Here is a 24,459-nt window from a genome sequence, read left to right on the forward strand (position 1 = left end):
AAGGTCAGATGGCAGTCGCTTTCATAAAACTAGTGCCTACGCCAAATCTTGGTAGTAGTTTCCAAAGCGGACCCCAGGCTCCCATGAGCCGTGGCGAATGCCGATGCCGGGATAACGCAAGGAGGATGATAATTGTGATAGCATCTCAATAAAAATCATTCTAGTAACTAATAACTAAACTGTGCATTTTTACTTACGTTTACTAAGTTAAATAACCAACTAAATATTCTAAACTAATCAATGAACTAAATACCACTACAGACTCTACAGATTCTAGATAATTATTCACTATTACAAATCTGCTTTCTTTTATATTTCATAAAATGGTAGCACATGGTACGAACGGCATGGCCCCATGCCTAGTCGTTTACGTGAAAGGGATAGCATATCACATTGTTAACTCGGTAAAGAGGGATGGACGCGCCTCGGCGCCGCTCAGCACAACCATATTGACCAGTATAAATGAACTCCGCGGACAATAAACAATATTCAACAAAATAATTAATTTGACTTAACTGTGGAATGTTGTTCCATCTTTTTTACATGTAGAAGTGTTAGAAGACTTGCCACACCACTTTATGCTGTAAGAGACCATTGTTTGCAACCAAAATTGATTATTTAAGATTTTTTCCCGAGCGGACATGGACACTGTTAGCGGGTCGTATACTTGGGCGCTACTGATCGGTGTCGCACGCGTTCAAACTTTTATAAACCTGATTTGTCGTATGCTTAGTGACCGCGAGTCGCCCTGTAAGGGCCATCTTGTTGTATTGATCTGTGGTTTGCAATACAACTTTTTCATAGGATGCGTGTTAAACTGGTATTCGTCTTATTTAAATTATGTTTAAAGCAATGCATGAAAGTCAGGACGTTCTCTATCTTACATGCTCATGTACCTACTCGTACAAGTAATCAAATATTGTAGAAACATATTACCTACTATTTCTTTTCAATACTAAAACTGGGTCATTGTTATACGAATCTCTAGGCCGCGTCACCTTTCAAAACAAGTTGATAAGTTCCGATCTCGCATCACCTGTCACCATAAAACTTCTTGACAGATTTTCCCGTCCCAATTGACATTCAGGATGTATTAATTACGTCTGTGTTAATTTAAATACTACTGTATTTAAATACTTGAAGTCTACAACCAATATAACGACAGGGTTATGGGCTGTTTACCTTCATACAGATAAAATGGTGGATTTTCGAGGATTATAGAGAGTTACTACAAAATAAAACGATAATCACAGTCATAGATGCCATCTCTCGACACAGGCTTGAAACTTCATTGAACGTCTAATTTTGTATTTTCATTTGTTACCACTTGATATTTGCAAAATGTTTATTGAATATTAGCGCTACTTGTGGACATCTGTTATTGACTATGTTAATGGTTCCTTATGTCATAAATTTCTTTTTTGTATTTCTGTTGATGACCCAAATAAATAAAATAAAAATAAAATAAATAAATAAGTAGGATAGTTCAAGCCTATTTGGGCTTACAAAAAAAAAACTTGATCCTTGCATTGAGCTATACTCAAACTTTTTCACCACGGATTTTCGGACCTAGGATTTTCGTAAGTGGAATGCACTTATTTTACTTTTTTTCAAAGGTACTGGCAGAATACTAGCAATGTGGCTTGCCACATCACAACGCTGAGCCAGCGCCTTTTGCACCACGACACATGTTTCTTTATAACTTTGTTCCTTTTTCTTTGGTTAGTTAAGTTAAGCGGTGTACTCACATTTCTTTTTTCCTGTTTATTGTGTAAGCCTTTATATGTTGTGTTGTAGATACAAATAAAGTTATTTATCTATCTATCTATCTATCTATCACTTAGCTTTACTGTACGTGTTTTACATACGCTATTGCATCGCAAAATATTTAATGCAATGACCTTTTGTTTATCCACAGAACTCAATATTAGTATTTTTTTACGAGCACATGCAATAAACAATCCATTAAAATTGAGATTGATAATAACATCATAGAAAAAATATTATTGCAGTATCTAATAAGCACCGACGCAAATCTCGTCTTACACGTTCCATTGGGTAACTGATCTATAGACCCTTCACCTACAAACACATACACTTTCAATCCACACATCCAATCACTTTCATTTCCACAATCAAACGTTTCGCACTACTGCCAGATGGTAATGGCGATCTCGTACTTACAATCGACTCCGAAATTATATGCGCGGCGTGATATCGAATATCAATCATAGTTATTATACCGCGGTCTATGTGCAGTGAAACCTCGATAGCACGAATGTCAAGGAAATCAAAAAGTGTGTTGATGAGCAAGGTAGAAATAAAGGAATTTCTACATTTTCTAGGCGTGAAGGTTCACATTATTGTTATTATTGCTAATTAATTATTGCAGATAGCTTTGGACACAGGTAAAGTCAACCAATTTGAATCCTAGGCCACTCTAGAACCCTGTCTTATTGACACCGTGCTGTATTTGTCAAAGACTTCACTTCGACGTTTACTGTGAAAAGGTTCTACAGTGGCCTAGGCTTCACATTGGTTGACTGTACACAGTGGCGACCCGTGAAATTTTTGTTGGTAAAGCCGGAGTGGTGTTTGGGATCTGTTTTGTATGAACTTCTACAGAATCTGCAGAATTTTAGGTAACCCATTGGGTTAGGAATCGAGTTGTATCGACGCTACGCCACTGCTGTATAAATTTACGATGTGTGTTGATGAGGTAGGATGATGGTCTTAGGGCCACTTGCACCAAGAACCCGAGGGTTTACCCACCTTTTTATATGGAATTTGACAGATGACAGCCCACTAACCCTGAGTTAAGTGGTTGGTGCAAGTGGGCCTTAAAGGGACCATGTGTACTAGATAACTGTGAAAGGAGCTTCAAGGGCTGTTATGTTTTAAATGTAGGAAGTCCCAACAATGGGTTATGTATTACCTATTACTTTTTTTTTTGAGGTATGTTTTTGTGGGTTATTGTACCTACTGAATAGCCGCGAAGAAAATCGTTGGTAACTCGTCTTAATGAGATTGAAATTTTTTACTTATTTGGTATTGAAAGGAAGGACTGATTTTTTTTTCATATCGCGTCAAAAGAATTTCGTCTAATCATGGTCCGAGTTACCGAGGTTTCACTAGAAACGAGGGCAGTCGTACCTAGAATCGTGTCACATTGCCCTTCTGAATATCAATGGCGTGTATCTTTATTGCCAAATAGAGATCGTGTCGAGCGACATAGCATTCGCTCGACTTATAAGGCACAATTAATGCAGGCAGGGCGGGACTGTCATATATTGTTAACAGTCATATTAATATGATTTTAATCTAACTAGTTATTACAGTGTTAATTTCGGAGGAAACTAGTTGACGTGTTTGATTCTCAACACCTATGATAATGTCGAAACATTGGCGACGTCCATCCTGTAAATTTATTTGCAAAATTGTGTGTGTGTCTGTTTGTCCGTCTTTCACGGCAAAACGGAGCGAAAACTTGCCGTGATTTTTGAAGTGGAGAAAGCAGAAGGGATGGAGAGTGACAAAGGCTACTTTTTGTCTCTTTCCCTCACTTCCCTAAAATGGGAGGTGGACATTGTTATGGAGCATTCCGCAATTTTAGAATTTAACGAAGCGAAGCCGCGGGCAAAACCTAGTATTGCAAAAAAACGTTAGTGCAAAAGTGTCAATTTCGTCATAATAAAAGTGCACTAGGTAACTAAGTTAACTTCACTTTGATGCTTATCTTAATAAGGATTTCTTGACGGTCGACCGAGAAAAAACAATACCCATTGCTATTAGTGTTAATATAACTAGGAAGGTTTAGATTACGAGTATATGTGTTCCAGATAAATAAATAATGCTTACATTCTAGACTGTATAAGTTGATATTACTATGCCGAAGAAAGGAAACTTACGTTACGTACTAAAATAGAGGTATGAACACAATTTAATAATATTGGAAATCGGAATAAACTGTTTAAATAGGGATTTTTTTTCGTTCTTGTAAGTTTGTAATCTTGATCACAAAAATTAAATAATAATGTAGTACCTGTCTAGTCCAGATAATCTAAAAACTCTTCGCGGTCTGACAAAGATCGGTAGGTATGCAAAACTATTTTTAAAACACCATCAGGCGACCTGTCTGCTCGTTTGCCTCCTGTCGCGTAAAAAAAAACATGTTCCGCTTCCTTATTCCACAGTCATTACACTCTTTAGCTCTTAACACAAGTATGCACTGTACTGGCTGTAACAAGAATAGGCCTCGTTTTTTTGCCCCGTGACATTCGGCGCGGGCGCACTGCGGTGCGAATGTCAAAGTTGAACGATTGACAAGGCTGTCACGCCGGCACCCGGCAGGTTGTTGCGCAACGGAATGCTATGCGTGTGAGGCCGAATTCATTGTCAGTTTACTGTTAGACAATTTAATGGAGCAATGATTTTTAATCTATGAAAGCAATGATTTTTGATATCCTAAGATACATAGGTGAGTGGAACGACGAAAAGTATGAAACTATGGCATGTCTTTTTTTATATAATGAGGTGAAAACACAAAATACGTGTCCCTTATTTTTTCGATTTCTAACATATAACGAAATCAGTAATTAATTATCAATATGATTGAACAAATCTGAAGAAATTAGAAGGTTTTGTCACTTTTCGGGATTTTGAAGGACAATTTCTCCCAACAGGATGAGTTTGGGCCGCTATATAAAAATACGTGTCTGTCATTTTTGAATACTCAATAACATATATAAAAATCAATGAAATCGGAAGGTGACAGTAGGGTACCTTTCCTTCCTTATCAGTCTCTTTAGAGCATGCAGCAGATAAAAAATAAGTATCTAAATTATTCATACGTATAAGTTTAAGTTGACCATTCTAATATCTGCGACCATTTTTAGATACCTGCACAAAGTCTGCATAATCTGGGAATAGATCTGTTTACGATGACGTGTCCAACTTAGTGTACCATTATATTGAAATTCAAACCCATACATTTTTAGGTTTTACGGATGACATGGTCCACCATCCCAGTGTCCAGTCTTAGGCTATGGTCACTGGGATGGTGATGGATGATTGTATTATAATCTTAGGCCCTAAGATTATAATACAATCATTATATTTAAGCAGTCGTGTTTATCTGTCCTAACGTTTCGAAACCAGCAAGTACAGACCCTGGGCGGAGCTACCCTCGATCCGCGACACAAATGTCATTCATCTCGCAACACTGCGGCGCGAGCGCATTACGACTGATATGCTAATTTTGACATAGTATTTCCTATGTAAAGCATGCATTATAAGAGGACTATCATATTTGAGACTCGCTCGCTATAATTTTATTCTATTGCTCTAGGGTTTTACAAGTGGCAGAGACCGAGGCCCTGACGGCCTAGATGAAGTGTCGATCGCTTGCGCTCTGTAACTATCACTATCGTCCTAATATAATATATTAATATTAGCCCCCTTATTATATATCTTTCAGACGTATTTGTGTGATAGAAAGGGACAAACGGACTTTATCGGATTGATAACTGTAGTGAACGTTTATGAATAAGGGTTTAAGCAACATATGCAGAAGAGTGATAATTATACGCAAAGAGTTATCGTCAAGTTGTCGAAGGGACAGCGACTGTAACCTTGGCTATGCCAGCTGAGTGGAGCTACCCTCTCCAAGTTACAAATGTCATTCATCTTGCAACACTACGCGGCGCGTGCGCACATTACGATTGATATGCTAATTTTGACGTTATCGGATACTATGGAGTATGGACTAATACGTAGCACCATAAATGTCTATCAATTGTAAGAAACTGCTGACTATATTTTTTTCTCTTTCCCTTGTCAGTTTCGGTGTTCTGTTTTTTACAGTCAAAATCTAAAAAAAAATGGCCGATTTGAACGAGCTGCTCCATAGAAAAAAAATACCTTTCCATTCAAAAAATGTTTCAATTAATCGTCTCTTAATGGAGTACTTTGAGTAGATAATTAGATACTCTAATAATTATGTACATATATATTACTGCAACATCAAAAACTTGATAAACGATAAGTTAATTGTAGATAAGGTACAGCGGGGCAAATCTCGACTGGGGGACAATTGTAACTAATCCATTCTTTCCATTATTCCACTATGATGTTGAATTCTACATGTATCCACTGAACATGCCTACCATATATAACCGGTGGACACTATTGAATAATGCAAACATTGTAAATCATGGAAAAAAATGGACCAGTTACATTTGTCCCCCAGTCGAGATTTGCCCCGCTGTACCTTAGATACCTAGTCTACAACACCAAAAATATTCAATCAATGCAATACTCATCAACGTCTTTCTCTGTAACGGTAAAAAACATTTTAACAGACATGTAGATTATGTAGAAGCATTACATTTCAATTCATGTTGTAAAATTCAGCACAGTAGTTAAACGATAATTATTGTCCGTTCAAGTTCCGTATTTAGTTATTTAATTGAACCGCCGGAACCAGTTGGAAAGTTCGATCAGAAATTAACTGTGCTTCGCCGTTTATGAATTTATGGTTCGAATGGTTTATGAAATAAATTTTCCAACAGTTTATGATACAATTACAGCCAGTTTTCACTTAGAAATTCACTGTTTACGGAAGCTCTATAATTAATTGGTATGACCATGTATCAAGGACAATTTATAGTTCAAGCAAGAACGATTTAATAGGAGTGACAAAGCCCACACAAAAAAGCGTACACCCCTGAAATTTATGGGTCTTTTAGGCTTATAACTAGTTGGCGCTGTTTCGCAGCTTGAAAGTGACCAAAATCATATTCGTATTTTCCCCAAATAGTTTTACGTGTTTTTATTTTTATAAGAACAAATGACATATTTCTTTATTTTAAAATCATGATATCACATCGATACACGGTATGAAATAACAAAATTGTAGGCATCATCAGTGTAGTTATGATAGTATTTAATAGATGGCGCGTAAGTATCTAAATCCTATAAATAATCCTTGGTTTAAGTAAAAGTATAAGCTACAGAGAATTTAATTTTATAATATAAAAAGCTCAGGTTTTTATGCAAATAATTATTTTACGTAATCAATATGCGACTGTCGAGTTAGCGAATTAGATTAGCCAGTTTATCAGGTAAACATTTAAAAGTACATGAGCAGACAAAATTAGTTTATGTATCATTATCATCATATCAGCCCTATATCGCCCACTGCTGAGCATAGGCCTCTCTTCTAGTTTATGTATGTATGTTACAATCATTAGGAATGTATCACATTTGCTCCTTGGCATTTAGTTGCCATCCAAACTAGTTATTCAAGTATTGTTTCATACAATAAACAACTAATATGACCATCTAACCTTGCCTTTCATCGCCTTATTAGGTTATTATCATGTTTCAATATATCGATAGGTCAAGTAACTTTATTATTGACTTACGCATCTGCCGATCATTATCTGACACAGATGAGATAATTGTTACTTACAAGAATTATACAACTTTTATTTAAGGCCACGTAGGTTCAGGTTTTTTTTCTCATTGAGCGACCATAGTGTTCACAAGTTCATAAGTGTTCATAAGATGGATATGCGTGCCAGGGTGGTGCCAGGGATCGCGTATGTCATATTTTTAATTTAAATATTTTTGACGTTTTAACAAGAAATTGTTTGATCGGACATAATATTCCTCAACTCTAAAGAATTTTTCTTATTGCGTATGCGCTAATATTGCTACAAATTCTTCAAGTGGTAGACCGTAGATGATTTTTCATACAGTAAAAGTAAAAAATCAAGATTTGAGTCAATGAACTTTCAATTGAAGGGTTTAAACATGGCCAATTATTTTATTAACAACCGTATTGTGCAAAAATATGTATCGAAAAAATCGTCTCATAAATGTGGTATTACGGTTTTATTACACCGGAATAAGATTCTATGGGATATATTTTTGAGTAAGATGTGTACACACTACACACCCATACTTATAATTTTACTGTTTTATGAACTTACGGCACCTTAAACAGCGATACTTAATGCCATATTAAATACAAGTACTTGTGCATTTAATAATACTCCTAACCTTGTTACTAGATGCTAGGAATGCACAGGTCAAGAATAATTGACATTTTAACCATCTGCCAATGATTATCTGCCTCAATTGTGGGATATTTATACAAGAACTTTGTTAATTAAGTAGTTTTATTCAATAATCTAAATACCTAGTATAAATATTAGAATCGTATTATTAATAAAGTTGTATTCATCGAAGTGTTAGCGCCCCAACTAGCAAAAGTCGCGCTTACAACGATCTCAAGACTAAATTTTTTTGGTTTTATATTGATTCTATATCATCGTAGAAGCCTGGATTTGGGCACAATTATAAGCGTATTTATTTTAATATCGTTCTAACATCACTTTTATTGCATACTGTTCGCTTTTACAGTAATCTTGCCAAAACTAATTTAAGCTTTCTTAGGCTAATATCGCTTTCACGTAAGTATTTTATAAGCCTGCATAGGCTTATTTTGGTCCAACATTAGACTCTTGTGAGCCTTAACAAGCTTATTTTGATTTTTGTACGACAACACGATATTTGAAACATTCTACGGCTACGTTGTGACAAAATAAACACTAAAGGTAATTACGTATTACCGTTTAGTAATATTTATAAACTTATAATAACGTGTTTCTTATCCTTGGTGCTTCTTCATATTGCGCGGTAAGTATTTGGAAAATATTATTTACTGTAAAATAGACCCTTATTTACACTTCAAATTTCATGCGCCCACTCAAATAATAGTATTTTGTATCCTCGTTAATTATTTTATTTCTTTATTTGCAGTAAAAAGACGCCATTGTTATAGTTGCATTTTCTCAGTGCGCTATTAGACTATTATAAGATAATTTACTATAATATTAGCGTTCTTGAATACCAATGATACGGCCATGTTTAATTAATTTAGGATTCCTTGCTTTAACTATATAAAACCTCATTTTCTTAATCTTGACCTGATTTTATATCACTTGACCATATAAATACAAGTATACTTATTGTTTTTACTTTTTATTTAAATGACAAAGTTGGTGATGTGAAATGGTTGTATACTTACAACTGTGTTCCCAAAATTGATTTAAGGTCAAACCACTTTATATTGATATCATCTATTGTTTATTTAAGTATGTTTATCCTATATCACTCTAATATCGAACTAAATTACTGCTATTAATCTCATAATAGCTTTAAATACAGTTACTCTCAAGAACAGGTTTTCGATTTTAAATACAAGTGGTCAATACCAATTGATTTCAAGTTTCTAACGCTTGTTTTAATGAAAATAATATTTTAATATTTCGCTGTTTTGTACTGACTATCGAATGGAAATCGTGCGCCCGGAATGCAAAAATCACCCCCATGTCGCATTCATTATTCAACATATTCCAAGAAACTGAAATTTCCTTAAAAACATTGCTCTATACATAGGTACATTTTTAACCTATTGTGAAGAAGGGTTGAAAACTCAGGCAGGTAACATTTTTTTATTAGTTTTTACATTATAAAATTTATAGTAAATAAAAAAGGCATATATAAAGAAGTACTCAACTACTCACGATATAGCAAAATGATATCATAATAGGATATCATCATTTAAAATATACACGCATATCGCTAGGAATGCTGGCATTTTAAAGTCAAGGCTAGGTCGGTGGAGCTTACAGAGCAAATGAGTACCTATCTACTTTGTATCAATTGACATCGGATAAAATATATTAAAAAAAATTACCATATCCATATGCTAATATACTAATATATACTTATATACTAATATTATAAATGGGAAAGTGTGTATGTCTGTTTGTTTGTCCGTCTTTCACGGCAAAACGGAGCGATGAATTGAAGTGATTTTTTAAGTGGAGATAGTTGAAGGGATGGAGAGTGACATAGGCTACTTTTTGTCTCTTTCTAACGCGAGCGAACCCGCGGGCACAAGCTAGTTTATTATATCGTTGATTAGAGTACAATATTTAAGTATATAAAAATATTTCGAGCTTTGTCTGCCACTGGGAATTGACATCGATCTTTAAGTATTAAAAAAGTGATTTTTTTTTTAAACATTAAATGTCTCTTTTGACTTTGACAGGTCGGTATCAAACCGCAGAAATAATATTTAGAAGCATTTTTCCATTTTGGCCGTAAATCGATTCAAATCTCTTTTAATATACCTACCTACAATTAAAATGTTTTTGAAGTAAATAGACTCTAAGAAAAATTTTATATTTTATGTGATTTTGAGTTCTTACATTTTGAGGTTAAACCTTTGGTGTAACAATACAGACAGAAAGTTACAAAATTCAATTCTAGCTTTAAAATAAACAACGCAAACTGCGTTTATCACAGAACTAAAAAACAACCAACAATTTTAAAGCAGTTAACTTTATTCAAGCCAAATTACTTTACCCACTAGTGGATAAAATCGTTTTTCAACGAGCTAGTGAGGGGAAAACAAGTTTAGTCTCAACGCTGTATAGTTTTTTAATTCTCTCTTGACACCTTGTTACCCGTTATTTTTTACCGCCCAAATGTATCCATTGTCAGAATATTTTCCCGACAGGTGACAATATCGGTGAAAGCTACAATATTTCATCTTCTATGTTCAAAATAAATAACTGTCAAAAAGTACTGGCAACTGTCAAAATTCTTAGTGAAAGTATCATAAGAAATGAGTGTCAAAGTCACTGGTTGCATTGATTACTTTGAATCATTGACGTAAGAATACATTGAGGCACTTTGTTCGGTCCTTGTTTGTTTATTTTCTTTCTAACTCTTGGAGACCATATACATCTCTAAGAAAAAAAGATAGATTCAGTATATGTATTATCTTTAGTTGTGATATCTAGAGTCTTACAACTCTAAAGTTATTTTAGTTGTTCTTATTTTTTCTATCAGTTTGTATTTTTTTTACCATTTAAAGTAGCTTTTAAATTTTGTTGAATCCGTATTATTTATTGTATTGTTGACTGGTAAAAGTGCCTATGTGGCCTACTTACTGAATAAATGTTTTTGATTTTGATTTTGAGACAAGTGAAGAAGAGATATCATCTGTCAGAGATGTGTGTGGATTAGAACATTGTTTAGTTCTGCGTGGGGTCACTGTGGCGACCTCTGTGCTAGAAATGAGGTTTTGATGCATTAGAAAGCGAATTATTGAAATACCAATTTATTCGCGTGTTTTAAGCCTGTAGTCAGTAAGTTTAATTTTATTATATGTCTCCGTATCCTCAGAGTTTTATTAAAGTGATAAACAACGGCTTAATTTGGAGAATTTCGTTACTTTCACGCGTAAACAGGATTTTTATTTTTATTAAAGGTTTATGTTTGATAAAAATATGTAAGAAGAACATGAATATATTATTTTGTACGTTCGCCATGCTAAAATTCTTATTGAAATTCAATGCTAATAATTTTATTCAAATTCATAGATTTCTGTAGGACAAATGAAGGTTAGGCAAATTAATGCCCAACCACGTCTACGCCAAATCCTGAAATTAGCTGCCAAAGCGGACCACAGGCTCCATAAACCGCGGAAATAACTCAAGGAAAAAGACGTTTTTAAACGATATTACTTCGTAAGTACTATGTTATTAGAAAATAACATGAATATCATCTTGTTACAGCAAAATGGTAGTATATAAAATATCAAACAACCGGCGCCGTATAACCACTACGTTGACAGTTTAAGAGCGGAACATTTACATACCATACATAGAGAATCGCAATCTCCATTACATCAGCGCAAAGATAAGATTATAAGTCACCTGAAGCATGCCCCGTTTTAAATGTCATGTAAACCAGCCGGATATTATGCGGCAAACTAGTTGAGCTCCCGGAAAATATCGCCTTCATCATAGATAAGACAGAATAGAAGGCTCACTCCATACATCAGTCCTCTTCGAAAGCGTTTCGCTTAAATTCATTTTGTACGGGATTATGAACAACATGCAAAGCGGGAAATTTTTTTACTTTACTTCTAACTTGAAGTAGTCGATTAATCGGTAACGCTAATTAAATTCTAGATGTCATGAGTATCGAGATAATGACGAAAAATATCTTCCTTAACTATTTACAACTTAATGCCGAGTAATCTGCTTATTGCAAATTTTAGCTAAAATTATTGAGCATTATCTTTTCATCGCGACATCTCATGTCAAGCCAACTAACTATTTAGCTTGGTGATCCAAAATTAATCTAACTCAAATGAAAATGAACCTAATAACTATCACCGGTAAAACAATAGTCGCTGGTTCCGATTGTCAAGTAGCAGTACCTACTTGATAAGCTAGCGACATCTAGATGTCAACTAGAACAATAAGCGTTTTAGGAATACGGTTGTACGAAGTGATCATTCTATCCTTATTCCTCTATGGTTTAATCTAAACGTTAGCAGGCGTATAATTTGTCTTTAATTGCAAGTCTTCGCCCCGTAGACCGAGGCGTTATCATAAAGTAAAGGGAAGCAGGTTTCAGTGTAGGTTATTGCCTGTAAGTACCGGTTTCAGTTTTTTGTACCTATTAGAGGTTGGTATGCCTTGCTAGGGTTCCATGTTAAGGATGTGCATTTTTATCATAAAACAACGTCGAAAATACACAGTCTTATTTTCGTAATGAATAATAAAATGACAATTTGGGAGGCTTGTTAAGAAAAGTCGCATAGCTTAAATTTTTAAACAAAGATTTTTTTTTATAAATTAGCGGATGACAGCTTTTACAACAACAATTAAACTTATAACAACATAAATTGTTGTGACTGCCCCGAACTATAAAAATTGTGGAATGAAACCCCTATGGAGTTCTTTCTTAAGGGCCAGCAACGAACTTACAAATCTGGGTTTGGGTTGCAGTAATTGCTTAATATTAGCATCGATATATCTGTCAAACAACAATCAAAGATCAAAATAAAGATCCCGATGAATTGAGAACCTCCTCCTTTTTTTGAAGTCGGTTTAAAAAAGGGGGAGACTAAGTTTAGTTAACAGCGTTTACAGTGATAGTTTTTTTTATACCACGTCGGTGGCAAACAGGTATACGGTCCGCCTGATGGAAAGCGGTCACCGTAACCTATGGACGCCTGCAACTTAAGGGATGTCACATGCGCGTTGCCGACCCATTAGAAACTTGTACACTCCTTGAATGTGGAAGTGTCATCAAAAATCAACTAACACGGAACCATTTACGTTAAAGATAGGGTTCACTTAACCGGTTGCAACATGTATGTGATTACAACCCGCTAGTCGTAAGTTCATCTAGCCAGGTTCCCGGTATGGTAATTTCTAACACGACACTGAACCATAAAAAATAATTGCATGCGTGAGAAATTGCCAGCTAGATTGAATTACATTCTTCTATGTCGTTATAGATAAGGACTTTTTAATTAAGTTAGTACTTATCACATAAACCAAGGGTACACGAGGGGAATATCTCATGTCTCAATCATATTAATAACATTTTAATAGAATAGAATAGAATAAACGTTTATTCGTGAACACAGGCAAGACAAAATACACATAATAAAAACAAGACAGAAAGGAATGAAGTGCCAAGTGAAGGAAATGGCCTCATCTCAGCGTGGTACTGGTGACTTCCAGCGCTGATCTTCCGATGAGACCACCAAGTGAGAAAGATAATAAATGTGACATTGTCTGGGCAAAGGGACCTTGTTGTCGATGGCGCTTATGGCATTATGAGCGATGTTAGTATACAAATATGACGCTGCGGAAGTATGCGCCATCGATAAAAAGGTCCCTTTACCCGGATAATGTCATAAATATTTGAGTGTATCCAAGCGTACGTACAGTCACGGACTTTAATTGTTGATCCACTTCTAGCTCATTTTATACTGGAACGTCATAGCTTAACTATGCTTAACTATGAGATGTTCAGTATAAAATGAGCTAGAAGTGGATCAACAATTCAAGTCAGTGACCGTACTTATGTCTTATAACCATTGGGTTATTTCATAAGACTTTTAATAGCTATATTACTTTAGTAGTAGTACTTTTAAACAGGTTTGGAAATTCTTGTGAAGTGATCTTGTTGAACCACAAGATGTAATAAATGATAGAGGCCATTAAAATTAAGATACTACGTAAGAGCTTCTTGAATAATTAATTATATGGTATCTCTTGCAGTCAGCTGTCTAATAAATCATTCACCAATTTTTTGTGAGCATTACATAGTGTTGTGCGACTTTCGATACCTCACATCACACTATTATACAATATACAAACTAACAAGGCATTGTAAAACGCGATGTACTATTAGTATATTACAAAAAAAATTGGTACTTCTTCCTACCTATACACTGAGAAAAAATACAACCAGTTTTCATGTTCGTTCAACAAGTATTTTGGTTAAAATAGCGCCTACGTGCTCTTTGGTTCAAACAACAAGCTACTTGTCATTTGAATCGGCAATATATTTGAATCAACAAGTCGATTTTATAAAAACAACCTGACACATATGGTTTTAAACATACGTTTGGCTGATTCAAACTGATAAACCGCAACAAGTCGAACTTGTTAAATTCACAATGCAAATTTCTCTCAGTGTACTACTAAAATGAAATGGGTATCTGCCAGGTACGACTACAGTTCTCGTTTTTCAACTTCTCATGAATTTGTGAGAGCAGCTAGGGCGCCAATTTTTGAATTTCTAATGACCATAATAATGTGATACTGTTAACGTTTGTAGTTATGATAATGATTGTAGATACTGTTAACCTAGGGAAGAGCGGGGCCTCCCAACACAGGCAACTCCTTGCTTACCGGGCGGCTCCATCCCCTAAATTATGACCATGTGTTTAAAAAAATAAAGATTTTTTATATTTTTGTATTTGTATTTTTTTGTAATGTCAATTGTAGGAATAGAATTGAAGACAAGTGGTCAATGCCACTAAATTCCAAATATATTTCGTTTAGTTAAAAAAAACGCAAAATAACCATTTTTCACAGAGTTAAAAGTGGCAAAATTGAGATCGACATTAATATAAAATTTATTATCGCCTTAAATTTCGATATTTTTTTTTCAAAATTGACACTTGGTCCCTTGCACCACCGAACCTTGAGTAAAGCACCAGTGTAAGTGGCCCTTAGATTTAGTTTTATTTAAACTGCCGCCATAATAAAGTTCAGGTTTTTCATAGGCCCACTATTTTTTATAACGTATAATTTCAATAATAAGATATGGAAAACAGTCCTAAATCATGACATTTCTCAAGCTAAATGTGTCGCGACCTCGAAGATGCAACGTGATATGCCAGGCCATTTCTACCGCGATATTCAGATGCCGATCCGATTTGATATTGTTATTGTTACTTGAACCAAAGATACATAAACTCTGTATAAGAGAACCAAAACACATCGGAAACATCATGAAAAAATAGTTCTCGAGATATTTAGCAATGTGATACATGTCTATCTAGGCGGACAGAGTTGCACCATTAGGAAATTTGGTTTGTACTTTTTTGGTACGGAACCCTAAAACATAATACTTGACGAGAGGGCGACATTTATTGAACAATTTTCTTAAAAGAATATAGGCAAAATTCTCAAAACTGAATTTTTAAAAGTTTTGATTATGTCACGAGAGATGGCAGTAACTACACACACACTGTATTTGCTACCATCAGAGGTTGATATAAAACTCCAGACTACAAAATGTACTATGACAATACGCTTCTATCCTCCACTCTCTTTGTACTGGATAGTTCATAGGAACTAAACAGATACAAGTATGCTTCCGCTGCTTCCCTCGCTAATCGTGAGAACATTGCATTATCCGGGTTAGAAGTATAACGTTTGTAATAGCAGGCTTGAAGAATAGCTGAACTATTTTATGCTTTTTACGCTAATTCTAGTGCTTTGTTTATTGTGAATATCTACATGTCATGTAAAGTCAGTCCACGCTAAGTTGACAGCATTTTTTATTGCCAAGTCTTTGTAAGGATTAAGTACCTAAACATCATCATTTCATAGAGGTTTGACGCACGTTTGACGTAATACCACTTGCATCGACGGGGATATCATATTTGCTGTTAACTCAGCTATTATAACCAAGTATAACTATAAAAAATTGATAATGTACAATATGCCTTAAAGAAACTTTGAAGGAAACATATGTAACCGAAAAAGCCCCTAAATAAAGATGAAAAAATATTGAAGTAAACCTACTCAACCTACCTACGCTACGCTTTAGGTTTAGTACCTATCTCACAGAACCATCGAGTATTTTCAGAAACAACTTATTACAGATTGAGCTGTTTAAAAAAAAACTTAATCTGTTTCATAATAGTACAACAAGAGATAACATAAAAACTCACATTATAACGTGAGAAGCCATTGCGTTAAAACCTAACATTTAACCACAGAATACATAATAGTACAAGTACAGAAGGCCCACTGCTTTGATGTTCACGAAATGCCGCCTTTTTAAATGCCTACAAAATTCTAACAAAGAAACGAGCCGCACGTGCGCAGCGTCGGATGATAGGGTTGCCTATGGATTAAAACGAATTAATTCTCAGATAAAATGTTATACTATATATTCAAGTCTTGGGTACTTTCTAGTTATATATACAGTATTTATATATTTTTGTTTAAGCCTTCAGCATCACAAGCCTTTATTGGATTTTTCCGTGGGACTTAATCAATAAGATCTGTGTAAGATTGTCCTATTTTATTCATGATGTATATTTAACTAAGCATTATTAGCCATTCCACACGTGGACATCGCATATGAACCTTAAAAAAAACTCGCGACGTAATGTAACAATAAAAAGTGCGAAAGTGCGTTCCGTGAGAACGGGCGCCACCCCTGATTAGGCCGCGAACTCGCGGCCGCCAGCATGTACTTGTAGCGCGGCGATAGAATCGCGGAGTGAGCCGCCCCTGATTTAACATAAATGTACTAATGAACAGCTCTTCCACCATTTGCAGTCATTGCACCATCGAAGATGCTCCTTTAGCCTTGCGGCTGTTGCAACTGCATGCGCTAAATGCCATGCTCAGCCCTTTGAAGAAACAAGCTATGGCTTCTTGTAATTCAGAAGTAACTTTCATAATTGTCATATAGACGTAGAATATTATAATACTGGCATTATTTACTGGCTGTTAATATATAGTCACCTTCAATAATTTATGAGATGATAGACTGGTCATAGACTGGTACCACTTTTAATAAGTGACAAACCCAGAAATGGAGAAATGAAATGGACTGCCAAGGTCAAGGTTAAACAGCGATTGTTTTTATTTTTAACGATTTCGGGTTCAGTCTCATAGTATGATCCTCAGTACCTATTACCCATATTCGCCATACAGTACAGCGGGCCAAATCCCGACGGGGTCAATTGTAAATTTGTAACTGATTCATTTTTTCCATTATTACACTATTGAGTTACACGTGTATCCACTGAACACGCGTGCCATACATGTATAACCATTAGACACTATTTAAAAATGCAAAACATTTTAGAACAAGAAAAAAAAATGGATCAGTTGCATTTGGCCCCCAGTCGAAATGGCCCCGCTGTACCTTATAAAATATCGCACGTGAATTAAAGAAACACCTTATAATATCTAAAACTGTAATACTTCAGTCGCGTAGAATTGATAACGTGCATCAACTAGATGTGGTTTTTTAATTGGTCTATTAAGTAGACCTAGACATATAATTGTTATTACAATGGTTTGATCATTTGAAAACTTATTTTCCTAATTAACTAAGTGTTTATTGGTTAACCTCGAACACGATCGGTATTTTATCTGTCTGAGGTTAGAAACACGTTTTTAACTTTTTAAATGATTAATAATGTGTAGAATACCTATAGGATAAGCGAGACAATATTTAGGTTGCGACACCTACCAATATTTACCTATAAATATACCTACCTATATCTATTTCCTTTTTAGTAATGATCGCCTGGGAATCTCATAACATAAGATAGTTAATAGAAAAATATACAGTAAAAGATTATTTTAACGATAAACATTAAGTAGTAGTATGAAGTGCATGTTATTGTAATTTTAAGTATGCCCTTGCACATGTAAACCCACCTTTTGTAAGTTCCACCCAATATAATGTAATGTGATATGCAAATTAATTTGTAATTTGTAGTTGATCTTTACTATCTTTAACTTATATATTCAGAAATATTGCACTCTGACATTCACCTACGTTTTCCCAAGTCTAACTTCACAAATACCTCCTTTAATAGACAAAACATTCGCGAACTCCCGCGCAGCTATTTACGTGACATTTGTAAAGGTTGCATCCTCGCAAATGCCAAGCGTCTGTATTTTTCTAGCACTTGGATGCGAACACAAGTGCCGCACCTTTGTTGTATCGTTTAGCACAAAATAAATATTAGCACTTGTGGGGTCTTTTGGTTGCATTAGGTCATGCTTCGTTTGTGTGACTTTCAAAATTAGCTTTCGATTCAATGAGTGTTGATTTAGATTCTATTCAAGTATCATTTACTGAATAAGTATTAGTGAATTAAAAATATGTAAAGATATTCTCTAAGATACACAGACAAAAGAGATCGTTATAGTTTAAAGATAATGAGAATGTATTTGAAATATATAAGTTATTTAAACATATTAGGTCAGATGGCAGTCGCTTTCGTAAAAACTAGTGCCTACGCCAAATCTTGCGATTAGTTGTCAAGGGGACCCCAGGCTCCCATGAGCCGTGGCAAATGCCGGGATGACGCAAGGAGGATGATGATTTAAACATATTATATTTGCAGAAGCAAAAATTATAATTTTGGTGTAAAAGCCCAGGCCAAACTTGACACACCATACAACTTTTAAGCGTCGTATTCTCGTCAAACAGTAGACTGCGACAAAGCTACATAATTACTGTTATTGATGTCTTGTCTACTGTTATAGTATCTGTCTATAGATTTTGTTTATCCTAAATCTTTCCTCGATTTGACATCGAGTGACGGAAGGTGTGGATGATAGTCTACGATTCGCTCCTGTGATTTAGTATCAGGTGCCGTAGCCGAATGTCATTTCTACAACGCGAAACGAAAACAAAACGCCACGAAAGGTAGTCTCGCCCTGTCGCACCAATACGCAAGAGCGATAGAGATAGATATCTACAAGCGTTTCGTTTCGTGAGCGTTTTTGCCATTTGGCTACGTCCCCTGGAAGACACAGAAAGTAGCACTGGTGGTCAAGATTATTGTAGGTACTTACATCGACAACCAAACGAAATTTTGGATAAGTATAACGAGACAACTAATAGTCATAAAAAGTACGTGACTTTTTCCCTATATTATATAAATTTCGATTGGGATTTCTGTCAAAGATCTTCATCGTAGCCAAGATGAGAATGACTTTACCTGTAAGCATGCACATGCACGGGACATCCAGTGAGCGGGTTATACAGCAGCAGCACACACGCCACGACATCGCCCTGCACCACGGCACTGGTGATGCTGCCGTGAGGGATGAAGTGCTTGATCGTCTGCTGTTTGCCTTTGGCCGTCACATTCTGGATTATCTTCAGCCCTTTGTGGGACACCTGTGGAAGAAAGCTTATGATAAAATGACTGTATTTTAAATGCGTTAAATTTTTTCCTTTCTACAGTACAAAAGACATCGTATGCATTGTTTCTTTCTGCCTTCATATAGAGAATTAATATGGGCAAATTACTATAGCGATGACCCTAGTTCCTAACCTACGTATCTATTCATAAACGTTTACGAATATTGTCAAGCCGATAATAATTGTTTTTCCCATTCCGATATATTGGTATGATCAAAAGCGTTAAACTATTATTAGCGCTTTGGAAATTTTAGTAGACGTGATAAAAGGGACGTATTTAGGTACTCTAAAAGTATACATTTTATACTACTTACTTTGAAAGTGCTACTATTGCCGAAAGGTTCCTAACTTTATATTGTAGGCTTCTATTTCTTAACAACAATTTTATGGGTAATGTATTAGAATAGGTAAAACGTGTGGCATAATTTCAAAAGCAAATTCCTGCAACCATAATAAACACGGACGTGAATTGGGTCTTAAATGACTATTGCAACAGAATAGCAATTTCAGTACAAACTCACTAGGAAATGGGCAAGTAATATATAATTGATCGATTTCGAGCCGATCTCCCGCTGTGTTCTGATCAGATCATTACATGAACTGAACTTATCGCAATAGTTGTAATCCATAAAGAAAATAAAAGTTCAGTAAGCAATTTATTATTTGCTCATAACAAAACTAACAATCGCTTCTCCTTATGGTGCTCGATAATTGATCATACTCGAAAAATGGTGGGTTCAATCAAAACAAGTCCACACAATGGCCCTACTGTTACATAAGGCAGTTGCATGATCCTACAACATAATAAAATAATTAGAACACCATACTTTCACTGGCTTTTTGCTGCTGACCCGCGCAGACGCGTGGGTGACGTTCTGAATATTTAAAGGAAAATCACTTTCTTTCGGTTGAGTGACAATGGGAGTGACGAACGAAGCAAAAATAAACACACTACAGGTGTGGCAAAACTGGCAAAATAAATCTGGCAGTTCTTCGAATTTGGTTGTGCAATTGCGAATGAATGAAGCGGATTTTTTGTAAGATGATGGCTTGACATCGACACTCCCGTAACTGCAATAAAGGAAGCCACGGCAGTAAAACTATGGCAATCAGCTCTTAACCTGAAACATACCTTAAACTCATAGGATGAGTTGTCGCTTAAGCTTCCTCTTAGAAAGGACTGATACATATAATTTTACATCGTCATTGACGACGACTGATGATATTCATTCACATCGCTACAAGTAAGGCCCTCCGCTCACGAGGCTACTCTCAAGCGACTTTCGTCTCATACGCGTATGATACGCGTCGCTCGTGAGTAGCCTGCATACAAATTAACGTCGCTCCGCACACGACGAGACGCGTCTACGACCCGTATGCTACCAGTCGCACGCGACTGTCATTGCTGGTCGCACGCTACTCGAGTCGCATGCACGTTGCAAACAAAAATGGCGGTGGATCAAAAGTTTAATATTCGATTTGTCCAAGAAGTGGAAAATTATCCGTGTTTGTATAATTATAAGCTGCCAGAATATATGAGAAAAGATGTGGTGGAAAAGGCGTGGAATGATATTGGCAAAAAAATGAATATGACAGGTCAGTATAGGTATTATATTTTGTTTTTATGAAATGAAGGGTTTATTTACCTACTATTATTACATTAACCTACTACAAACTATGAAGGGGTGAGTGATAAATAACGTCACGATTCAAAATTTATCGTGTTTCATCATCTTGTACGCACGAATGTTGCACTGCAAATGATAAAAATCGTCTCAGTTGCGTAGCACTGTGTGCGGAAACGAGTAGCATACCAGTATGCAACCATGAATTGCATTGCAATCGCGTCGCTTGAGAGTAGCCTCATGAGCGGAGGGCCTAAGTTCGTGTAGTTTGCATCTTTTCATGTGGTGTTTTATTTTGTTATTAGGGTAAACTCGCCTCATTCGGTGACACGCCTAATTCGGTGATACAAGCTTTGAAGCACTATTCCGAAAGACGATTTTTGGTTGTTTCACCGAATTAGGCGTGTCGCCGAATGAGGCGAGTTTACCCTACGAACAGCCAGTCTACAGTTGTTTTTAATGTTTAATGACATGGCTCTTGAGCACGTTGTGCTAGACCAAAAGAAAAACAACTTGTGCTAGACCACCCGATGTTTGATTTGTTCACTGACCTGTGATGTAATCTTAAAAGGCTCCAACTCCCTTCTTAAATTACATAAATAGTGACAGAGATAGCACTTCTAAGTCGAGTGAGTCTTCTGAAATGGAATATTTTTAAATCTGAGGGTATACACATACAGATGTTGGTAACTAACCTGTAGGGTGACCTTAAAAGGCTCCAACTCCCTAGACCGCTCTTCGAGCAGCTGTACCGCTGGTAACGCGAACTCCTCTCCGCGGAGACCTCGCGACTCTTGCGCTCCGAGGAACCACACGTAGTACGACGCTTTCTTTATGTCCTTCTTCAGTCGTAGCGCCATCTTGGGGCCTATGTCATTGTTGGCGTCCTGTAACAAAAGAAAAGATTTTTAAACTCTGGTCTGATAAACACAAGCATTAGAAGTAAATTCTGCGTACAAATATCCTTATAAGTTCTAGACTTATGTCTGCCGTGGTACAGGCCTTGCCTAGTGCCTACTTCGAAGCTTAGTTTTTTTAAGTTTGAATAGGTTGACGTTTTACCACGATCACACCTGATGGTAAGTGATGATGCGGTCTAAGGTGGAGCACGCTTACCTATGAGATACCTATTTACTCTTGCTTTAAAGTAATAAATAACCATGCTATGCAACATTTTGATGTACTCATTTGTGTTTTTGTCTTGTTCCAGTATAAGTGCAATAAACTTATCTTTATTTTCTACTTGACGAAGCACGGAACGAAATCTCAGGTGGTTTGACTTAAGGCATTCTGCTGATTAAGCTTCTGTTGTTAGGTTTTACTTCTTTAAACAGTTTTTAGGTCAATGTCCAAGAATTCTCATTTGACATATGTAGCTTAATTAACACCGTTTAATCAAAGTATTTTAAGATAACGATGAATGGTCAAAGTTAGAGTTGACTAGTTACGCCAAAATTGATACCTATAAATAGCAATAAGTCGAACATTGTAATGGTCACATATGTAGTCAAATTACACACACATATATATGTATGTGTTACGTAATTAAAGTAAGTACTTATACTTAAAATAGAACCGTATAATTTAGACTTCTTATTGAGACCACATTGGCATACAACGCCGGAAGATGAAGTAATGCCTACCTGACACAACATACATAAGAAAATGTTAAAAGCATATTTTATTCAACACACCATAATGCCCACTCTGAATTCAACACCCGTTTGTATCTATAAATTAATATTCCGCTACGAAAGCACTACACGGTTGACAAATGTATATTTTGCGTAACTAAAATAAGGGCAGTGGACACACTTGCGTTTGCTCATTTTCACACGCCGCTTGCCCCATTCGGTCAACCTTGGTTGAAATTGTTTAATTCGCCAGAGCCCCCTACTATGATTTTTTGACGTTTTCGATAGCGTGAACGTCGCGAAAAATAACATTCATTTTATGTTTCTGCACAGTGAACAGCGCTCTCAAACGGTTTTTTTTGTGTCGGCGGGGTCTCGTAAGCAAAACCCCGCGAAGGCCCCTCGGGCGAGCCTTGCTCATGTGTATATCTGCCGCCATCAGTTTTCCCTTAGTCACCTTATACGACACCCACAGGATGAAATGGGGTGATGCTATTCTTTTCTGATGCATCAGCTCTTCAACGGTTTCTTACTAGAACCAAAAATTATACACATTTTCGGTGACAGGCAGAGACTTTCAGAAGGTTCACCGTTGATTTTCAGGTTTACTGGGTTATATGAGCTGGGAAATATAGACGTCGGCAAGGGATCCCACTCCTTGGCAGTTCATAAGAAATGAAGAAGCAAAACGCGTCGTGCGAATTGGTGGACTAACCAAGGGTGGAAACTGGCCGTACGTCTATGGTACGATGGAGTTAGCTCGTGTAGCTTTTGAGCACACACTCCCTGAAGTACAACCTGTAAAATATAGACAGACACTCGACTTTTCGCAGATCGTTTTCTTTAAAAACCCATAGTAGAAGTCTCGCTAAGGCACGCGAAGGAATGTGAGCGATAGAATTTCCAATAGAGTTGTAATAATTTATTCATGAAGAATGAGATGGTGCAAATCGTGACCGCGATTTAAGTGTTCAATTTATAGGTTTAGTAGCTGAGTAACGAAGAGTTGCTAAATAAAGGGCCTATTGCTACATTTTATAGTCTAATTTGCTTAATTTCTACATTAAGATCTAATAGATTTTTTTTTCTGGGGAAAAATATGTGAAATATTTAATTAAATATTCAAATAAGATACGTAACCTTTTAAATATTGACCGTAAGATCATTGTTTCATTCATTTTTATGGTTCTGTTGAAATTATGAGGGCATTGACACATTAGGTAAATTATATAATAAAATGTGCAGTTGTTTAATTTGTTTGCAAAGTAAACACAAGAAACACCTACTTGTTGTGTAAAGATGTATGAACTGATTGTGTTACCATTTTGACTGTAATAACATGGCATGATACAATTTTCAAGCAGGAAACAGTCGAGTACAAAACCCTTGGTCTCAGATGTGTTCTCCTGCGTTCACCTCATTACACATTTTTTTTAAATCTCCTCATCATCACGGCGGTTATAATCAATTAACATCCATCGAAAGAGGCCATCTTTTATTAGAATTTTACCTCTTATTGCTTCTTAATGAAACACCAATCCATCATCCTTGCAAATTTCGTTAAAAAATATATTGCAACAGATTAAATTATTACAGTTACTGCCATTAAG

At 35.9% G+C, this 24,459-nt stretch overlaps 1 protein-coding gene across 4 annotated transcripts in view; it reads right to left on the minus strand.

Moving 5' to 3' along the window:
- Positions 1-24,459, minus strand: part of LOC125236438 — a 141,176-nt gene that overhangs the window by 16,617 nt on the left and 100,100 nt on the right. For all 4 annotated transcript variants that reach the window (XM_048143245.1, XM_048143244.1, XM_048143243.1 and 1 more), the window contains exons 4-5: positions 21,911-22,102; positions 19,385-19,566 (exon numbers count right to left, since the gene is read on the minus strand). In XM_048143245.1, the coding sequence (XP_047999202.1) occupies positions 19,385-19,566; positions 21,911-22,075 (347 nt within the window). In that variant the 5' untranslated portion in view covers positions 22,076-22,102. The remainder of the gene's footprint in view (positions 1-19,384; positions 19,567-21,910; positions 22,103-24,459) is intronic.

Source organism: Leguminivora glycinivorella, chromosome 19 (assembly GCF_023078275.1).
Source record: "Leguminivora glycinivorella isolate SPB_JAAS2020 chromosome 19, LegGlyc_1.1, whole genome shotgun sequence".
NCBI classification, from domain to species: Eukaryota; Metazoa; Arthropoda; class Insecta; order Lepidoptera; family Tortricidae; genus Leguminivora; species Leguminivora glycinivorella.